The sequence below is a fragment of the Nerophis ophidion genome, linkage group LG08 (assembly GCF_033978795.1).
Source record: "Nerophis ophidion isolate RoL-2023_Sa linkage group LG08, RoL_Noph_v1.0, whole genome shotgun sequence".
In the NCBI taxonomy this organism is placed as follows: domain Eukaryota; kingdom Metazoa; phylum Chordata; class Actinopteri; order Syngnathiformes; family Syngnathidae; genus Nerophis; species Nerophis ophidion.
The window spans coordinates 5,422,668-5,445,399 of NC_084618.1; the positions used below are offsets into that span (position 1 = coordinate 5,422,668).

The 22,732-nt window shown below is 40.1% G+C and overlaps 1 protein-coding gene across 2 annotated transcripts in view; it reads right to left on the reverse strand.

Annotated features, from left to right (window-relative positions):
- LOC133557233 (receptor-type tyrosine-protein phosphatase epsilon-like) overlaps positions 1 to 22,732 on the reverse strand; it is a 275,984-nt gene that overhangs the window by 5,296 nt on the left and 247,956 nt on the right. For both annotated transcript variants that reach the window (XM_061907545.1, XM_061907546.1), the window contains 14 exons: positions 21,101 to 21,237; positions 20,701 to 20,795; positions 20,652 to 20,661; positions 16,858 to 16,923; positions 14,172 to 14,208; positions 14,003 to 14,100; positions 8,243 to 8,362; positions 8,019 to 8,182; positions 5,591 to 5,726; positions 5,360 to 5,509; positions 3,681 to 3,774; positions 3,536 to 3,612; positions 520 to 654; positions 311 to 436 (listed from right to left, as the gene is read on the reverse strand). In XM_061907545.1, the coding sequence (XP_061763529.1) occupies positions 311 to 436; positions 520 to 654; positions 3,536 to 3,612; positions 3,681 to 3,774; positions 5,360 to 5,509; positions 5,591 to 5,726; positions 8,019 to 8,182; positions 8,243 to 8,362; positions 14,003 to 14,100; positions 14,172 to 14,208; positions 16,858 to 16,923; positions 20,652 to 20,661; positions 20,701 to 20,795; positions 21,101 to 21,237 (1,445 nt within the window). The remainder of the gene's footprint in view (positions 1 to 310; positions 437 to 519; positions 655 to 3,535; positions 3,613 to 3,680; positions 3,775 to 5,359; positions 5,510 to 5,590; positions 5,727 to 8,018; positions 8,183 to 8,242; positions 8,363 to 14,002; positions 14,101 to 14,171; positions 14,209 to 16,857; positions 16,924 to 20,651; positions 20,662 to 20,700; positions 20,796 to 21,100; positions 21,238 to 22,732) is intronic.

The window sequence follows — 22,732 nt, forward strand, 5'->3', positions numbered from 1 at the left end:
ATACATTAATTGTACAATACAAAAATATCTTTGAATTCATACTAACAAAGGCTGGCTTTGTGAAATTGTGAAAAATACACTTCACATTATGAAATATTAGAAAAAGTTGCACAAATAAAAGCCTGGGATTGTTATACAACAAGTCTAGTACTCTCTGCAGTTGAGTAAAAAAAAACATTCCCTTCTTCTGCATGAGGAAATACTGTATGTGTGATAAAAGTATAAACACTTTGACTGACGGCTCAAAGGTATTATTCCAGTCATCAGTCGGGCGTAGTCGATCTTGTACTGCGTCATTATGACATCTTACCGGGACGAAGGTGAGTACCAAGTCTCGTAAACTGAAGGCCTCGCACAAGGCGTCTCCCTTCATCTCCACGCTGTAATCGCCGTAGGTCTGGGAGTCCTCCGAGGGCCAATACTGGTAACATTTGTCCTGCAAACACACCTTCGTGTCTTCAAACAACAACAAAGGTCCAGGAGTCCAGCAATTGACTGACAGCAGGGAGGACGACATACCTGCTCCCTCTCCTGGAGCTCAGTGAGCACCACGATGGAGTGACACTTCCACTCCCACACCATCCTCCAGAAGTCATCCACAGTGTGCGACAGAGGACCCTGCGTGGCGATGAAGTAGTCTTTCTGCCGGTAGCCCTGAAACACAATCATGTCATTTATGCACAATATGACCCGACTAAACATTCATGCACTCACAAAACGGGTGACAAATTAAAATTAAAGCTGCAAGCAGCGTTGGTCGGGTCCGCCTTTGGCTGCTGCCGCCGCTACTCAAGCCCTGGTCTAAGTCAGACCAACATAGAGGTTTTTATTTCATGTCTCTACGACATTTCTAACAGAAGTTACATGCAGTTTTGTCTGGGTTTTTTCCTAGGGGGCGCTAAGCGCAATTTAGATTTTTGGGGTTTGGTTTTTTTATTAGATGGCAGTTTTTGCCAGTCCTGATGTGTGTGTAAAATTTGGTGAGTTTTAAAGCATGGTAAGGGGGTCAAATTACAGATCGGCGTTTCTGGATGTTGTTGATAAATGGCTTTCGCTTTGCATAGTAGAGCTTTAACTTGCACTTGGAAGCATTTTAAGTGGGTCAAATTACAGCTCAAAGAGGCAAAAATGTCATTTTTTAGGAAAATTTGCGCAGGGGTTCTTTGAAGGCACGTAAAATCAAAACCGGAGCAGTAATCAAAACTCTGTTCCAACTAAAAGATGTCAATTATTAAAATATAGGTCTAAGTGAGACCTACATAGAGGTTTTTGTTTCAGGTCTCTCCGACCTTCCTACCGGAAGTTACAAGCAGTTTTGTCTGTTTTCGCTTCCTAGGAGCAGTTTTTTCTGTGTTTTATTCAAAAATTGCGCTAGAGCGCATTTTTGAGTTTTTTTTTTTTTTTGGTTGCTTAATAAGTTGGTCTGCCGGACCATACCGATGAGTGTGTAAAATTTGGTGAGTTTTGAAGCATGTTAAGGGGGTCAAATTACAGCCCATAGGATCGGAATAATAATAAGAAGAATAATAAAGAAAGAATAAAACGCACCAGATTCAATAGGGTCCTTGCCCATGGCAAAGGACTCCTGTGGAGTCCTTTGCCATAGGCAGGGCGGACCCTAATTAAAGCTGCAAGCAGCGTTGGTCGGGTCCGCCTTTGGCCGCTGCCGCCGCTACTCAAGCCCTGGTCTAAGTCAGACCAACATAGAGGTTTTTATTACATGTCTCTACGACATTTCTAACAGAAATTATATGGAGTTTTGTCTGGGTTTTTCCTAGGGGGCGCTAGAGCGCAATTTTGATTTTTAGGGTTTGGTTTTTTATTAAATGGCAATTTTCGCCAGTCCTGATGTGTGTGTAAAATTTGGTGAGTTTTAAAGCATGGTAAGGGGGTCAAATTACAGATCGGCGTTTCTGGATGTTGTTGATAAATGGCTTTTGCTTTGTATAGTAGAGCTTTAACTTGCACTTGGAAGCATTTTAAAGGGGTCAAATTAAATGATAAATGGGTTGTACTTGTATAGCGCTTTTCTACCTTCAAGGTACTCAAAGCGCTTTGACACTACTTCCACATTTACCCATTCACACACACATTCACACACTGATGGAGGGAGCTGCCATGCAAGGCGCCAACCAGTAACCATCAGGAGCGAGGGTGAAGTGTCTTGCTCAGGACACAACGGACGTGACGAGGTTGGTTCTAGGTGGGATTTGAACCAGTGACCCTCGGGTTGCGCACGGCCACTCTCCCACTGCGCCACGTCGTCCCTCAATTACAGCTCAAAGAGGCAAAAATTACATTTTTTAGGTAACTTTGCGCAGGGGTTCTTTGAAGGCGCGTAAAATCAAAACCGGAGCAGTAATCAAAACTCTGTTCTATACTTTTAATCAGAAGGGTTTAATCTATCTCCTGTGCGAGTTTGAAGCCGAAACGACAAACGCACTCAGAGGAGACTTTTGAAAAAAGGTGACTGGTGTTTACAAAACTTTTATTTTGAAGGGGTAATTGCCAACTTCCTGTTGATTTTTGCTGAAGGATGTCAATTATTAAAATGTAGGTCGAAGTGAGACCTACATAGAGGTTTTTGTTTCATGTCTTTCCGGCATTCCTACTGGAAGTTACAACCAATTTTGTTTGTGTTTTCTTCCCAGGAGCACTTTTTGCTGTGTTTTATTCAAAAATTGCGCTAGAGCGAAACATCTTGGCTTTGTTAGCAGATTTTGCAGGAATACACAGAAACAAAAAATTTGGTACTTGGCTCATGCTTAATGTTAGCATGCCAATGTTAGCTTTTTTTAAGCTACTTTTGCAGGTATAAACGTCATCTTTTTTTGGTACTTGACACATGCTAACTGTTAGCGTTAGCAAGCTATCTTTTTAAGCTTATTTTGTCCTTATATTTTGGTACTTGACACGTACTAATGTTAGTATATTAGCTTTTTTCTTTAGCTATTTTGCAGGTATACACCTCAGAGTCACATATTTTGGTACATGACACATGCTAAATGTTAGCGTTAGCATGCTAGATATGTTGTATTTAGTATTAGGTAGTACAGTTTGCATGTTCACATTAACATTTTGGCAATTTTAGCAAATTTTGCAGTAATACACAGTCAAAAAACTTGGTACTTGGCTCATGCTTAATGTTAGCATGCCAATGTTAGCTTTTTTTAAGCTACTTTTGCAGGTATAAACGTCATCTTTTTTTCGTACTTGACACATGCTAACTGTTAGCGTTAGCAAGCTATCTTTTTAAGCTTATTTTGTCCCTATATTTTGGTACTTGACACGTAGTAATGTTAGTATATTAGCTTTTTTCTTTAGCTATTTTGCAGGTATACATCTCAGAGTCATATATTTTGGTACTTGACACGTGCTAACTATAATATTGGCAAAACAGCCATTATCGGACATATCTAGTTTTAACCTTACAAAATCAAAGGTATCAAAAATGGCCTTGCATCCTCTGATATTTTAGTATGGAGCCTGGACAGCCTTGAAAAAAAAATATATTAAAATAAGGAAAAATCCTTACATCTATGAAGGATGCGTTGATATAATCCGTGAACTCTTGACCTCTCCTCATGGACAGAATGACTCTGTTGAAGTCGTCTGGGAGAGAAGAGCAAAGCGTCAGAATCAAGAACGCCAAGATGTGGGGAACAAGTGGGCGCTCTTACAAGGAATGATCTGCAGGACTCGGTTCTTCTTCATGTTGGCAGGCAGGTTCCCCGTCCTCATGTTCTCCTTCATGATGCGCATGTTTGTCAGTTTCTGAGCCACAAAGCAAGCACATGTCAGTAAAAAAAAACAATAAAAATTAAAGCTGCAAGCAGCGCTGGACGGGACCGACTTTTGCTGGTGTTTCCTGCCTTTACCCATTCAACATATCTTTACCTTCACGTTACCTACCTTCCCTGCATCCTGGGGTCACACTGGTGCTTCTTTCTGTCACCCATAATGTTTGACAAAAGGTAACGGGTTTTTACAAAACTTTTGTTTTGAAGGGGTAATTGCCAACTTTCTGTTGATTTTTGCTGAAGGATGTCAATTATTTAATGGTAGGTCTAAGTGAGACCTACATAGAGGTTTTTGTTTCATGTCTCTCCGACATTCCTACCGGAAGTTACAAGCAGTTTTGTCTGTGTTTTCTTCCTAGGAGCAGCTTTGTCTGTGTTTTATTCCTAAGGGGCGCTAGAGCGCAATTTTTAGTTTTGGTATTTTTTTTTTTATTAGATCGCAATTTTTGCCAGTCCTGATGTGTGTGCCAAGTTTGGTGAGTTTTGAAACATTTTAAGGGGGTCAAATTACAGCTCAAAGAGGCAAAAATTAAATATTTTAGGAAAATTTTGTTTTGAAGGGGTTTTTGGTAACTTCCTCTTGATTTTTGCAGAGGAAGTTATTTTATGAAATCTAAGTCTAGGTCAGACCTACATAGAGGTTTTTGTTTCATGTCTCTACGACATTCCAAACGGAAGTTACAAGCTGTTTTGTCTGTGTTTTATTCCTAGGGGGCGCTAGAGCGCAATTTTGAGTTTTTTTTATTTGTTTTTTTTTTTTAATTAAATCGCAATTTTCGCCAGTCCTGGTGTGTGTCCAGTTTGGTGAGTTTTGAAGCATTTTAAGGGGTCAAATTACAGCTCAAAGAGGCAAAAATTACATTTTTTAGGAACATTTTGTTTTGAAGGGGTTTTTGTTAACTTCCTGTTGATTTTTGCTGAAGGAAGTTATTTTATGAAATGTAGGTCTAAGTCAGACCTACATAGAAGTTTTTGTTTCATGTCTCTACGACATTCCAAACGGAAGTTACCAGCAGTTTTGTCTGTGTTTTATTCCTAGGGGGCGCTAAAGCGTAATTTAGAGTTTTTTTTTTTGTTTGTTTTTGTTTTTTATTAGTTCGTAATTTTCGCCAGTCCTGATGTGTGTGTCCAGTTTGGTGAGTTTTGAAGCATTTTAAGGTTGTCAAATTACAGCTCAAAGAAGCAAAAATTACATTTTTTAGGAAGAATTTATTTGAAGGGGTTTTTGCCAACTTCTTTTTTTATTACATGGCAAGGTCCGCCATACAGATGCGTGTGTCAAATTTGGTGAGTTTTGAAGCACGTTAAGTGAGTCAAATTACAGCTTGAAGAAGGGGCGGAATAATAATAATGAAGAATAATAATAAAACCTTACAGATACAACAGGGTCCTCTGTCCCATTGGGACATTCGGTCCCTAATAACAATAAAGAAAGAATAAAACCTTAGAAAAACAAAAGGGTCCTCTGTCCTATTGTACCAAAGGGACATTGCGGTCCCTAATAATAATAAAACCTTACAAATACAATAGGGTCCTCTGTCCCTAAAAAGTCCAATTACCTTGAACTCCTCCTCCAGGCCGACGCGGTCCCCGGTGTTGAAGGTGTTGTGCAGTTTGTGCAGATGTCCTTCCAGAGACGACACGTCCAGCTCCGTGTCCCCGTACAGGAAGTATTCCAGCAGGGCCTGGTAGATGAAGGAGTACTGCATCTGCAGGGGGGGGGGGGGAGACGCCGCCGTGTTTAATGACCGCGTTCAACGCGTCGAGGGAACGTCGGCACCCTGACTCACGTCCGTCTGGATGAGCTGCGAGCGCTGTTCTCGGATCTTGGAGACGAAGCCGAACACGTCCACTTTTTGCTCGGCGTGCATCATGTCGATCATGGCGTCGATGACGATGAAGGTTCCCGTCCGACCGACGCCCGCGCTGAAGAAATAAACACAATGAAATACACTTTTTTTTTTTGCTCAAAAGCCTAAAGCAATTTGCACGGAAGCGTGGGTTGAATGGCAACAACAATACACACACACACACATATATGTGTGTATATGCATATGTAGATATATGTATATATGTGTATATATATATATATATATATATATATATATATATATATATATATATATATACACATATATACACACACACACACATATACACACACACATACACATATACATATATATATATATATACACATATATACACACACACACATATACACACACACATATACATATATATATATATATATATATACATATATATATATATATATATATATATATATACATATATATATATATATATATATATATATATATACTGTTGGAATGCTAACATTAGCATTCGAAGCATTTGAAGATACAAACAACAGTCATAGATTTTAGTTCTGTATAATGCATATGTTCCTTTTTGACTCTACTTTAATGTATAATAGACTGTATTTATATTATCCACTTTTATTATTCATTATGTGAATAATGCTGTATAATAGACTATATTATTCACAAGTGAATAACGCTGTATAATAGACTGTATTTATATTATTCACATGTGAATAATATATATACAGTATAATACATGTATGTATAATACTGTATAATATATGAATTATACAGCATTTTCTGCTTATTTAATGCTGTATAATACAAATATGTATTATACATGTATGTATTGTACAGCATTATTCACATGTGAATAATGCCGTATAATAGACTGCATTTATGTTATTCAAATGACAATAATGCTGTACAATACACTGCATTTAAATTATTCACATGTAAATACTGCTGTATAATAGACTGCATTTATATTATTCACATGTGAATAATGCTGTATAATAGACTGCATTTATATTATTCACATGTGAATAATGCTGTATAATAGACTGTATTTATATTATTCACATGTGAATAATGCTGTATAATAGACTGTATTTATATCATTCACATGTGAATAATGCCGTATAATAGACTGTATTTATATTATTCGCATGTGAATAATGCTGTATAATAGACTGCATTTATATTATTCACATGTGAATAATGCTGTATAATTGACTGTATGTATATTATTTACATGTGAATAATACCGTATAATAGACTATATTTATATTATTCACATGTGAATAATGCCGTATAATAGACTGCATTTATGTTATTCACATGTGAATAATGCTGTATAATTGACTGTATTTATATTATTCACATGTGAATAATGCTGTATAATTGACTGTATGTATATTATTCACATGTTAATAATGCCGTATAATAGACTGTATGTATATTATTCACATGTGAATAATGGTGTATAATAGACTGTATTTATGTTATTCAAATGACAATAATGCTGTATAATAGACTGCATTTAAATTATTCACATGTGAATAATGCTGTATAATTGACTGTATTTATATTATTCACATATGAATAATGCTGTGTAATTGACCGTATTTATATTATTCACATGTTAATAATGCTGTATAAAAGACTGTATTTATATTATTCACATGTGAATAATGCTGTATAATTGACTGTATTTATATTATTCACATGTGAATAATGCTGTATAATTGACTGTATTTATATTATTCACATGTGAATAATGCTGTATAATTGACTGTATGTATATTATTCACATGTTAATAATGCTGTATAATAGACTGTATTTATATTATTCACATGTGAATAATGCTGTATAATAGACTGTATTTATATTATTCACATGTGAATAATACCGTATAATAGACTATATTTATATTATTCACATGTGAATAACGCTGTATAATAGACTGCATTTATATGATTCACATGTGAATAATGCTGTATAATAGACTGCATTTATATTATTCACATGTGAATAATATCGTATAATAGACTATATTTATATTATTCACATGTGAATAATGCTGTATAATAGACTGCATTTATATTATTCACATGTGAATAATGCTGTATAATAGCCTGTATTTATATTATTTACATGTAAAAATACCTATGTGTTTATTATCCATTGTGAGCGAACTGTGGTTCTGAATTCCCCACAGGGATCAATATAGTACTTTCTATTCTATTCTATTAACGTGAATGGATAGAACCGATGCCATCAAACCAGTTTAGCCTTTCTTTTTTTGAAGAACAACAAGAGTGAGAAGGCGTGTGTGTGTGTGTGTGTGTGTGTGTGTGTGTGTGTGTGTGTGTGTGTTTCCTGGTATACCTGCAGTGGACCACTATGGGCCCGGAAATAGGCGGGTTGACCGCCTTGACTTTCTTGAGGAACTTGAGCATGCCGATGGGCGAGAAGGGCACGCCGAAATCGGGCCAGCTGGTGAAGTGGAGCTGGGTCACCATCCGCGTGGTCTTGGCGGCGTCGGTGGATTGCTGCGAGGCGGACACGCGGTCAGGCCCCGTTTTTAAAAAAAAAAACGTGTGCAAGCTTACGTGTTGGATGCAGAACTTGCGTATGGTGTAGTCCACCAACACGGTGAAGTCCTCCACCGCCACCCGCACGCTCCCGTAGGTCCAGCAGCCCTGATCCGGCCAGTACTGGTAGCACTTGTCCTGCACAGGAGGGATGATTGATCACACCTGGGAGCTGCGCTAATTTACATGTCATTAAGCAGGCATGGAAAGGAGGCCTAGTGGGACATAGGCATGATGTTCCAAACCGGTTCTCCCGATTGTTCGATAAGAAAAGAACCAATTCCATGGATTAAAATCCCTTTTTGAGAACCGGTTCACGTTATCGAAGCCACTGTACCGTATTTTCGCGACAATAGGTCTAGGGATTGTGTTCTAACCTGGTTTTCCTGATTGTTAGATAAGAAAAGAACCGATTCCATGGTTTTAAATCCCATTTTGAGAACCGGTTCCCGTTATCGATGCCACTATACCGTATTTTCGCGAACATAGTAGGTTAGGGATGATGTTCGAAACCGGCGCTCCCGATTGTTCGATAAGAAAATGACCAATTCCATGAATCTTCATCCATTTTAGAGAACCGGTTCCCGTTCTCAAAGCCACAATACCGTATTTTTGCGACGATAGGGCTAGGGATGATGTTCGAAACCAGTTCTCCCGATTGTTCGATAAGAACCGAACCAATTCCATGGATTCGAATCCCCTTTTGAGAACCGGTTCTCGTTATCGAAGCCACTAGACCATATTTTCGCGAACATAGGGCTAGGGATAATGTTAGAAACCGGTTCTCCCGATTGTTCTATAAGAAAAGAACCGATTCCATGGATTCAAATCCCTTTTTGAGAACCGTTTCCCGTCATGGAAGCCACTATACCGTAATTTCGCGACCATAGGGCTGGGGATATTGTTCCAAACCGGTTCTCCCGATAGTTCGATAAGAAAAGAACCGATTCCATAGATTAAAATCCCTTTTTGAGAACCGGGTCACGTTATCGAAGCCACTATACCGTATTTTCGCGACAAAAGGTCTAGGGATTGTGTTCTAACCTGGTTCTTCGATAAGAAAAGAACCGATTCCATGGTTTTAAATCCCATTTTGAGAACCGGTTCCCGTTATGGAAGCCACTGTACCGTATTTTCGCGAACATAGTATGTTGGGGATGATGTTAGAAACCGGCTCTCCCGATTGTTCGATAAGAAAATGACCAATTCCATGAATTTTAATCCATTTTAGAGAACCGGTTCCTGTATTCGGAGCCACTATACCGTATTTTCGCGACCATAGGGCTGGGGATATTGTTCAAAACCAGTTCTCCTGATTGTTCGATAAGAAAAGAACCGATCCCATTGACTGGAATCCCTTTTTGAGAACCGGTTCTCGTTATCGAAGCCACTAGACCATATTTTCGCGAACATAGGGCTAGGGATAATGTAAGAAACCGGTTCTCCCGATTGTTCTATAAGAAAAGAACCGATTCCATGGATTCAAATCCCTTTTTGAGAACAGTTTCCCGTCATGGAAGCCACTATACCGTAATTTCGCGACCATAGGGCTGGGGATATTGTTCCAAACCGATTCTCCCGATTGTTCGATAAGAAAAGAACCGATTCCATGGATTAAAATCCCTTTTTGAGAACCGGTTCACGTTATCAAAGCCACTATACCGTATTTTGGCGACAATAAGTCTAGGGATTGTGTTCTAATCTGGTTCTCCTGATTGTTCGATAAGAAAACAACCGATTCCATGGTTTTGAATCCCATTTTGAGAACCAGTTCCCGTTATCGAAGCCACTATACCGTATTTTCGCAAACATAGTAGGTTAGGGATGATGTTCGAAACCGGCTCTCCCGATTGTTCGATAAGAAAATGACCAATTCCATGAATTTTAATCCATTTTAGAGAACCGGTTCCTGTATTTGGAGCCGCTATACCGTATTTTTGCGACCAAAGGGCTGGGGATATTGTTCAAAACCAGTTTTCCTGATGGTTCGATAAGAAAAGAACCGATCCCATTGACTGGAATCCCTTTTTGAGAACCGGTTCCCGTTATCAAAGCCACAATACCGTATTTTCGCGACGATAGGGCTAGGGATGATGTTCGAAACCAGTTCTCCCAATTGTTCGATAAGAACCGAACCAATTCCATGGATTCGAATCCCCTTTTGAGAACCGGGTCTCGTTATCGAAGCCACTAGACCATATTTTCGCGAACATAGGGCTAGGGATAATGTTAGAAACCGGTTCTCCCGATTGTTGGATAAGAAAAGAATCGATTCCATGGATTCAAATCCCTTTTTGAGAACCGTTTCCCGTCATGGAAGCCACTATACCGTAATTTCGCGACCATAGGGCTGGGGATATTGTTCAAAACCAGTTCTCCTGATTGTTCGATAAGAAAAGAACCGATCCCATGGACTGGAATCCCCTTTTGAGAACTGGTTCTCGTTATTGAAGCCACTATTCCGTATTTTCGCGACCATAGGGCTAGGGATAATGTTCAAAACCGGTTCTCCCGATTGTTCGATAAGAAAAGTACCAAGTCCATGGACTAAAATCCCTTTTTGAGAACCGGTTCTCTTTATCGAAGCCACTATACGGTATTTTGCAGTCATATGGCTAGAGATGATGTTCGAAACCAGTTCTCCCGATTGTTCGATAACAAAAGAACCGAACCAAATCCAATCCATGAATTCGAATCCCTTTTTGAGAACCGGTTCACGCTATTGAAGCCAATATACCGTACTTCGGCGACCATAGGGCTAGGGATGATGTTAGAAACCAGTTCTCCCGATTGTTCGATAAGAAAAAAAACGATTCCATGGATTAAAATCCCTTTTCGAGAACCAGTTCCCGTCATCGAAGCCACTATACCATATTTTCGCGAACATAGGGCTAGGGATGATGTTCGAAACCAGTTCTCCCGATTGTTCGATTTTAAAAGAACCAATTCCATGGATTCAAATCCCTTTTTGAGAACCGTTTCCCGTTATGGAAGCCACTATACCGTAATTCCGCGACTATAGGGCTTGGGGTAATGTTCGAAACCAGTTTTCCCGATTGTTCGATTATACAAGAACCAATTCCATGGATTCAAATCCCTTTTTGAGAACGGGTTCCCGTTATGGAAGCCACTATACTGTATTATCGCGACCATAGGGGTAGGGATGATGTTCGAAACTGGTTCTCCCGATTGTTCGATAAGAAAAGAAATGATTCCATGGATTTGAATCCCTTTTTGAGAACCGGTTCCTGTTATGGGAGCCACTATACCGTATTTTCGCGAACATAGGGCTAGGGATGATGTTTGAAACCGGTTCTCCCGATTGTTCGATAAGAAAAGAACGAATTCCATGGATTCAAATACCTTTTTCAGAACCGTTTCCCGTTACGGAAGCCACTATACCGTAATTTCGCGACTATAGGGCTAGGGGTAATGTTCGAAACCAGTTCTCCCGATTGTTCGATTATACAAGAACCGATTCCATGGATTCAAATCCCTTTTTGAGAACGGGTACCCGTTATGGAAGCCAATATACCGTATTATCGCGACCATAGGGGTAGGGATGATGTTCGAAACCGGTTCTCCCGATTGTTCGATAAGAAAAGAACCGATTCCATGGATTCAAATCCCTTTTTGAGAACCGTTTCCCGTTATGGAAGCCACTATACCGTAATTTCGCAACCATAGGGCTAGGGGTAATGTTCGAAACCAGTTCTCCCGATTGTTTGATTATACAAGAACCGATTCCATGGATTCAAATCCCTTTTTGAGAACGGGTTCCCGTTATGGAAGCCACTATACTGTATTATCGCGACCATAGGGGTAGGGATGATGTTCGAAACCGGTTCTCCCGATTGTTCGATAAGAAAAGAACCGATTCCATGGATTCTAATCCCTTTTTGAGAACCGGTTCCTGTTATGGGAGCCATTATACCGTATTTTCGCGACCATAGGGCTCGGGATGATGTTTGAAACCGGTTCTCCTGATTGTTCGATAAGAAAAAAAACAATTCCATGGATTCAAATCCCTTTTTGAGAACCGTTTCCCGTTATGGAAGCCACTATACCGTAATTTCGCAACCATAGGGCTAGGGGTAATGTTCGAAACCAGTTCTCCCGATTGTTCGATTATAAAAGAACCAATTCCATGGATTCGAATCCCTTTTTGAGAACCGGTTCCTGTTATGGGAGCCACTATACCGTATTTTCGCGACCATAGGGCTAGGGATGATGTTTGAAACCGGTTCTCCCGATTGTTCGATAAGAAAAGAACCGATTCCATGGATTCGAATCCCTTTTTAGGAACCGGTTCCCGTTATGGGAGCCACTATACTGTATTTTTGTGACCATAGGGCTAGAGATGTTGTTTGAAACCAGTTCTCCCGATTGTTCGATAACAAAAGAACCAAACCGATTCCATGTATTCAAATCCCTTTTTGAGAACGGGTTCCCGCTATGGAAGCCACTATACTGTATTATCGCGACCATAGGGATAGGGATGATGTTCGAAACCGGTTTTCCCGATTGTTCGATAAGAAAAGAACCGATTCCATGGATTCTAATCCCTTTTTGAGAACCGGTTCCTGTTATGGGAGCCACTATACCGTATTTTCGCGAACATAGGGCTAGGGATGATGTTTGAAACCGGTTCTCCCAATTGTTCGATTATGCAAGAACCGATTCCATGGATTCAAATCCCTTTTTGAGAACGGGTTCCCGTTATGGAAGCCACTATACCGTATTATCGCGACTATAGGGGTAGGGATGATGTTCGAAACCGGTTCTCCCGATTGTTCGATAAGAAAATAACCGATTCCATGGATTCAAATCCCTTTTTGAGAACCGGTTCCTGTTATGGGAGCCACTATACCGTATTTTTGCGAACATAGGGCTAGGGATGATGTTTGAAACCGGTTCTCCCGATTGTTCGATAAGAAAATAACCGATTCCATGGATTCAAATCCCTTTTTGAGAACCGTTTCCCGTTATGGAAGCCACTATACCGTAATTCCGCGACTATAGGGCTTGGGGTAATGTTCGAAACCAGTTCTCCCGATTGTTCGATTATACAAGAACCAATTCCATGGATTCAAATCCCTTTTTGAGAACAAGCCACTATACTGTATTATCGCGACCATAGGGGTAGGGATGATATTCGAAACCGGTTCTCCCGATTGTTCGATAAGAAAAGAACCGATTCCATGGATTCGAATCCCTTTTTGAGAACCGGTTCCTGTTATGGGAGCCATTATACCGTATTTTCGCGACCATAGGGCTCGGGATGATGTTTGAAACCGGTTCTCCCGATTGTTCAATAAGAAAATAACCGATTCCATGGATTCGAATCCCTTTTAGAGAACCGGTTCCCGTTATGGAAGCCACTATACCGTACTTTCGCGACTATAGGGCTAGGGGTGATGTTCGAAACCAGTTCTCCCGATTTTTCGATTATAAAAGAACAAATTCCATGGATTCAAATCCCTTTTTGAGAACCGGTTCCTGTTATGGGAGCCACTATACCGTATTTTCGCGACCATAGGGCTCGGGATGATGTTTGAAACCGGTTCTCCCGATTGTTCGATAAGAAAAGAACCTATTCCATGAATTCGAATCCCTTTTAGAGAACCTGTTCCCGTTATCGAAGCGACTATACCGTATTTTCGCGACATTGATCGCAGCACATGACATTTTTCATTCTCGCCCCAGTGCTTCTCCTATCGATCCTGCTTCGCTCATCAATACCACTTTGATCTGTGAAATCATCCCCTGATCACTCACCTCTTTCCTCTCCTTCAGGTTGGTCAGCATGATGACCGTCGCCACTTTCTGCTCCCAAATCATCCTCCAGAAATCGGCGGCCGTTTCCTCTTTCGGACCTGCCAGACGTCGAAAAGGTCAGCGTCCGATCCGCTGGTCCAATCGACAAAAACGGTAAACACCGTCTTACCTTGTGCTGCGATGAACTTGTTCTTGACTGTGAACCCCTGGGAGAGAGCAAACTAGTTTAAGGGAGGGGTGTCCAGGCACTGAAAAGTCAAAGATTGCGGCGGCCCATTTTGATATTTTGTTACAAATGTTAAAAAATTATGTGGAATAAGGTTATCCCGATACCAGTAGTTGAGTAAATGCTAAATGAGTAATACTTGTATAGCGCTTTTCTACCTTCAAGGTACTCAAAGCGCTTTGACAGTATTTCCAAATTCACCCATTCACACACTGATGGCGGGGAGCTGCCATGCAAGGTCCTAACCGCAACCCATCAGGAGCAAGGGTGACGTGCCTTGCTCAAGGACACAACCGACATTGATTACCATGAATTGATTAATGTGGACCCTGACTTAAACAACTTGAAAAACATATTCAGATGTTACCATTTAGTGGTCCATTGTACGCAATATGTACTTTACTGTGCAATCTACTAATAAACGTTTCAATTTTCAACTTAGTTGGTAGAAGGTGGGGATTGAACCAGGAACCTCTCAGGTTGCTGGCAGGGCCACTCTCCCAACACCGCCAAGTCGTCCCCATACCTAAATACCGGTACCAAAATGTATTTCGCTACTTTGCAGTACTTTTCTTAACAAGGGGGACCACAAAAAAAATGTCATTATTGGCTTTATTTTAACAAAAATTGTAGGGTACATTAAAAATATGTTTGTTATTGCAATCGAGGAACAATTTTGTCCTTAAATAAAATAGTGAGCATACAAGACAACTTGTCTTTTAGTCAAAACTTTCCCGGTTTTAACATTTATACCTACACCATAAATAGCAGGTATATGAACAGCATTGATGACATCCCCATTCATTTCTGACATATATATATACACACATATATATATATATACATATATATATACAGTGGGGCAAAAAAGTATTTAGTCAGCCAGCGATTGTGCAAGTTCTCCCACTTCAAATGATGACAGAGGTCTGTAATGTTCATCATAGGTACACTTCAACTGTGAGAGACAGAATGTGAAACAAAAATCCAGGAATTCACATTGTAGGAATTTTAAAGAATTTATTTGTAAATTATGGTGGAAAATAATCATTCAAAGCTCTCACTGATGGAAGGAGGTTTTGGGTCAAAATCTCACGATACATGGCCCCATTCATTCTTTCCTTAACACGGATCAATCGTCCTGTCCCCTTAGCAAAAAAACAGCCCCAAAGCATGATGTTTCCACCCCCATGCTTCACAGTAGGTGTGGTGTTCTTGGGATGCAACTCAGTATTCTTCTTCCTCCAAACACGACGAGTTGAGTTTATACCAAAATGGATACATGGATGATACAGCAGAGGATTGGGAGAATGTCATGTGGTCAGATGAAACCAAAATAGAACTTTGTGGTATAAACTCAACTCGTCGTAATAAAATAAATTAATATACCTATATATATTATATATACATATATACATATATATATATATATATATATATACACACACATATATATATATACATATATCCATACATATATATATCCATATATATATATATATACATACAAATATATATATATATATATATATATACATACATATATATACTGTATATATACTGTATGTATGTATATATATATATATATATATATATATGTGTGGGAAAAATCACAAGACTACTTCATCTCTACAGAACTGTTTCATGAGGGGTTCCGTCAATCATCAGAAGATTTTCTGATTGCAATAACAAACATATACTCATGAAACAGTTCTGTAGAGATAAAGTAGTCTTGTGATTTTTCCCACACCTACATATTGCGCTCTACCACGGTATCAAGCACTATTCTCTGGATACTCCAATCAAAACATATATATATATATATATATATATATATATATATATATATATACATATATATATACATATATATATATATACATATATATACATATATATATACATATATATACACATATATATATACATATATATATATATACATATATATATATATATATACATATATATATATATATATAAATACATACATATATATATATATATACACACATACATACACACACACATATACATACACACACACATATACATATATATATATATATATATATAGGTATCCCCGGGAGATTGCACTGCTTAGGCTGCTGCCCTCGCGAACCCACCTCGGATAAGTGGAAAAAAAATGGAAGGATGGATGCAACAGTACTAAACGGAACATAGCCACCTTTGCTGATAAAAATCCTCTAACTGAAGGTGCCGGAAGCCGGAGGCTAACAAGCTTATATATACATATATAACACGCATTGCTTCTGCACAGTGGTCCAGGGGTTAGTGCATGTGCCTCACAGTACGAAGGTAGTCCTGGGTTCAATCCCAGGCTTGGGATCTTTCTGTGTGGAGTTTGCATGTTCTCCCTCCGGGTACTCCGGCTTCCTCCCACCTCCAAAAACATGCACCTGGGGATAGGTTGATTGGCAACACTAAATTGGCCCTAGTGTGTGAATGTTGTCTGTCTATCTGTGTTGGCCCTGGCGACTTGTCCAGGGTGTACCCCGCCTTCTGCCCGATTGCAGCTGAGATAGGCTCCAACACGCCCCCGCGACACCAAAAGGGACAAGCGGTAGAACATGGATGGATGGATGTTTCTGCACAGCGCAGAAGTACTCACGTCGATGTAGGAGGCGTTGACGTAGTCGGAGGATGCGGGGCTGCCGTCCAGCTGGGTCAGCACCACCTGGAGTGATCATCTGCAAACGGGGGCAAAGGTCACATTGTTCACTAGTGTGGATTATTTTTTGCTCAAACATTTTTGTTGGCTTAGCTTAGCATGGCGGAAGTTCCCAGGAAGTTGCGATGGGCTCCGAAAACAACGTAGTGGCCAATATATTAGGTACACCTGCTTAACCTATTACATTTAACTCCCTGCTCCTTTTATAGCGGTTGTGAATAATGTCTTGGTTACCCTTAAGGCCGTGGACACCTTTTGAGATGAAAAATAAAAGGACATTTCTATCGGCACAAAGTGCTGCTACGCAAACCCCGAAAGAACATTTGGGTGCTTACTAGAGATGTTCGATAACGGCTTTTTTGCCGATATCCGATATTGTCCAACTCTTAATTACAGATTCCGATATCAACCGATATATACAGTCGTGGAATTAACACATTATTATGCCTAATTTTGGATGCATTAAACCAGGGGTGCCCATCACGTCGATCGCGAGCTACCAGTCGACCGCGGGGGGTGTGTCAGTCGATCTCCAGCCAGGCTTTTAAAAAAAAATAGACCTAAAAATGAGTGATCATCAATCTTCACCAAGACGTCACTTAAATGACATTCACGGTACCGGAGGGTCTTGTGAGATGACGCTGGCTGCTGCAAGATCATTATTATGAAAATATTAGATTAGATTAGATTAGATAGTACTTTATTCATTCCGTCAGGAGAGTTCCTTCAGGAAAATTACAATTTTCAGCACAATCCCATTCAAGATCAGACAAACATTACAGGGAGACAGAACAGGATCGCTGACGGGTCTGCCGGCTTCCAGCGCCCCTTACAAAAAAAGATGAGATACAGGTAAACAAGGGGGGGGGGGATAGAAGATTAAAATGAAATTTAAAAAAAAATCGGTCTTAGCCTGGGCCTTGGAGAGGGGGTGCAGACTGAGGCCGAGAGGAAGGCGAGAAACACTTTTTATTTCAACAGACTCTCGCGCCGTACCTTACGTCAAAACTCTAAAGGCCGACTGCACATTTCCTATCTTCACAATAAAAGCCCTGCTTCATGCTGCCTGCGCTAACTAAATACAGAGTCTCGGAAAACTGGCGTGCACAAGCGATCCCTCAGAAAGCTGGCGTGCACATCACTTGTGCACGCCAGCTTTCCGAGACTCTTATTTTGTTAGCGCAGGCAGCATGAAGGAGGGCTTTTATTGTGAAGATAGGAAATGTGCAGTCGGCCTTTAGAGTTTTGACGGAAGGGACGGCGCGAAAGTCTGTTGAAATAAAAAGTGTTTCTCGCCTTCCTCTCTGTCATTTTTTCATAATAATGAACTGGCAGCAGCCAGCGTCATCTCACAAGACCCTCGGGTGCCGTGAATGTCAATCAAGCAAGCTACGGAATTTGCCGCCAATATTTTTCTTGTAAAGTGTATGGAAGCTAGATGAATTAGATGCCAAAAACCAACCACTTTCATGTGGTATTGTACAGGAAGGACAACCTTTTTTTCTCCTCCATTTGAAAATGTGGGCGTTATCATCATTACTGTCTGATTCCAATCAATGCAAGTCATCAGAATCAGGTAATACACCAACTTATATTCTTGTCTTTGTGAAAGAAAGACATCTATATGTGTTACACATGCTTGTATTATCATTAAACACATTTAACTTGTTTACAAAAAATGTCTCTTTCATAAATAAATAAATATAAATGATATATATAAATGAGGTAGATCCCTTCGAGTTGGTCAATTGAAAAGTAGCTCGCCTGCAGAAAAAGTGTGGGCACCCCTGCATTAAACAATGTAACAAGGTTTTCCAAAGTAAATCAACTCAGGTTAGGGGGAAAAAAATGCCAATAAGGCGATGGCATATTTATTATTGAAGTCACAAAGTGCAGCATTTTTTTTTAACATGCCTCAAAACAGTAGCTTGGAATTTGGGACATGCTCTCGCTGAGAGAGCATGAGGAGGTTGAGGTGGGCGGAGTTGGGGTGTATATAGTAGCGTCCTGGAAGAGTTAGTGCTGCAAGGGATTCTGGGAATTTGTTCTGTTATGTTTATGTTGTTAGCTCGGTTGGTAGAGTGGCCGTGCCAGCAACTTGAGGGTTGCAGGTTCGATTCCCGCTTCCGCCATCCTAGTCACTGCCGTTGTGTCCTTGGGCAAGGCACTTTACCCACCTGCTCCCAGTGCCGCCCACACTGCTTTAAATGTAACTTAGATATTGGGTTTCACTATGTAAAGCGCTTTGAGTCACTAGAGAAAAGCGCTATATAAATATCATTCACTTCACTTACGGTGCGGATGTTCTCCCGAAATGTGTTTGTCATTCTTGTTTGGTGCGGGTTCACAGTGCGGCGCATATTTGTAACAGTGTTAAAGTTGTTTATTCGGCCACCCTCAGTGTGACCTGTATGGCTGTTGACCAAGTATGCTATGCATTCACTTGTGTGAAAAGCCGTAGATATTATGTGATTGGGCCGGTACGCAAAGGCAGTGCCTTTAAGCCACGCCCCCAATATTGTTGTCTGGGTGGAAATCGGGAGAAATTGGGGAGAATGGTTGCCCCGGGAGATTTTCGGGAAGTGCACTGAAATTCGTGAGTCTTCCGGAAAAAAATGGTGAAGGTCGGCAAGTATGACAGGGAGACATAAGTGCTCTGTACTTCTCCCTCCATCCATGTACCACTCCCTACAGTGCTGTTTTAAAAAGTCCTAAAATGTACTTGACGAAACAAACACCGATCATTTCCGATATTACTTTTTAAAGCATTTATCAGCCGATAATATCGGCAGTCCGATATAATCGGACATCTCTAGTGCTTACCTTTAGATTTATTCTGCTCCCAGTCTGTGGAATGCTCTCCCTGACCACCTGAGGGCACCTCAGACTGTGGAAGCTTTTAAAAAAGGCTTAAAAACACTTTTAAAAATAACAAAAAAAAACTTTTTATAGATATGCATGCTGGTTCTAGCTATTGGGTTGTTTGTAGTTTTATATTTTATTTATTTTATTATCTTTTTATTATTATTAGTACAATTTTTTTTTACACTGTGGCACTTTGAGGTTGTTTGCTCAACGTAAAGTGCCTTTTTACAAATAAAATCCATTATTATTATTATTATTATTCTCTTTTGCCTGTCCTTTTGACACGTACATGTCCCAAGAGGCGTGTCGTCTATCTACCCATTCATATCTATGACTGTATAGGACATGGATATTATTGTCTCCCCTGCCTTGTTAAGCCACTTGCTCATTTCCTCTTCCTGGCTGTTTACTCTGCTGTAAAATGCTTCCTAAATAGTCTTCTGTTGAAATATACAAAGCATGTATACTTTTGTTTCACTACTTCACATTCAAGCTAATTTAGCCCCATATATAGTTATATAGTTTTTTAGAACCAAATCTAAACTTAGGGCTGGGCGATATGGCCAAAAACTATATGACGATATAGTTTTTAAAGGTTTTAAATTAATTAGCGCCCAATTCATGGAAACACGGTAAACAACAATGTGGTCAGTGTACCTAATAAAGTGGCCCGCCGTGTTCAGAAGAAACCCTATCAATTTGACTTTATCTCGACATCCGTGCAGAACTGTCAATCTGCTTCAGTCAGGGTCAAAAGGAGGAACTTGCGATCGAGTGTGGCCGTCGTCATGGTAACTAGACCCCTCTCATCATGACTCGCTGACGGGAAACGGAAACAAAATATCTAACTTCTTGACGCGAAAGACGACGCGCGACTCGCTTTTACATCCAAACCTGAATCGACAAAAGGGGGCGCACTCACATGGAAGGATGTTGGGGTATCTGTTCTTCTCCTTGTTGTTCTCCTTGTTGGCCTCCTCGTACGTCCCCTGGGCGTTACCCCCTGGCAGAGACTGCGGGACATAAAAGTTGCGTTTGGTCATTCCCGCCGCTGCATATTCATTATTTAACGCACAGGACTTCCTCTATTTGCTCAAAATAACATCCCCCGCACAGTCATCGTTTATCGACACTTCACTCCGATGCTGAAACAGAAATGGGGTACTTTTCACGCAAACACGTACGCTTGAGTCATGGAAAGAGCAGCGAGGAGTTTTCCCGCGTTATTAATACTTCTGCTGTAGTTTGCTTCCCATGTTTGTCTCTATATTTGCATTCATTGCTAAAATTTTTTTTTTTTAACAAGAGGGATGCTTACGTTGTACTCCTCTCGGAAGAGCTTTCCGTCGTCGGCCGAGCGGAGCCGGTACTCGTCCTCCAGATGCTCCAAGGCGAGCGGGGGGTAGTTCTTGGAGGCCGACGCAGATCTGGGCAGCAGGACCACCGTCTGTTGGTCTACAATCAACAAAAAGTTTAAAAAAATACACATGGAGTTGGGCAAAGAAGTATTTAGTCAGCCAGCGATTGTGCAAGTTCTCCCAATTAAAATAATGACAGAGTTCTGTAATGTTCATCATAGGTACACTTCAACTGTGAGAGACAGAATGTGGGAAAAAAATCCAGGAATTCACATTGTAGGAATTTTAAAGATTTGTAAATTATGGTGGAAAATAAGTATTTGGTCAACCATTCAAAGGTTTTGGCTCAAAATCTCACGATACATGGCCCCATTCATTCTTTCCTTAACACGGATCAATCGTCCTGTCCCCTTAGCAGAAAAACAGCCCCAAAGCATGATGTTTCCACCCCCATGCTTCACAGTAGGTATGGTGTTCTTGGGATGCAACTCTGTATTCTTCTTCCTCCAAACACGACCAGTTGAGTTTATACCAAAAAGTTCTATTTTGGTTTCATCTGACCACATGACATTCTCCCAATCCTCTGCTGTATCATCCATGTATCCATCTGAGGTCCTCTCCAAGGTTTCTCATAGTCAGCATTGTCACTGGCGTCCCACTGGATGTGAATTCTCCCTGCCCACTGGGTGTGAGTTTTCCTTGCCCTTTTGTGGGTTCTTCCGAGGATGTCGTAGTCGTAATGATTTGTGCAGTCCTTTGAGACATTTGTGATTTGGGGCTGTATAAATAAACATTGATTGATTGATTGATTGATTGATTATCGGACATCTCTAGTAAAAACCGTAGTAAATTCTAACTGCTGTTTTTTGACCGTAAAATCAACTTTTTACATTTTTTTTTTTTTTACAGCATATTCTAAAAAAAAATTCTACCGCTTATTCCCTTTCGGGGTCGCGGGGGGCTCTGGCGCCTATCTCAGCTACAATCGGGTGGAAGGCGGGGTACACCCTGGACAAGTCGCCACCTCATCGCAGGGCCAACACAGATAGACAGACAACATTCACACACTAGGGCCAATTTAGTGTTGCCAATCAACAAATGAAATATGGAATAATATCACAAGGTGAGTCCTTATACATTTATATTCTTATATTACTCACTGTTGCAAGCATAAGCCCTCAATGAAAGCATAGTGGAATATTTGTTCAGCTAAGTACACATAGTACTGTATATATCAGGGGTTCTCAAATGGGGGTACGCGTACCCCTGGGGGTACTTGAAGGTATACCAAGGGGTACGTGAGATTTTTTTTTTAATATTCTAAAAATAGCAACAATTCAACAATCCTTTTAAATATATTCATTGGATAATACTTCAACAAAATATGAATGTAAGTTCATAAAGTGTGAAAAGAAATGCAACAATGCAATATTCAGTGTTGACAGCTAGATTTTTTGTGGACATGTTCCATAAATATTGATGTTAAAGATTTCTTTTTTTTGTGAAAAAATGTTTAGAATGAAGTTGATGAATCCAGATGGATCTCTATTACAATCCCCAAAGAGGGCACTTTAAGTTGATGATTACTTCTA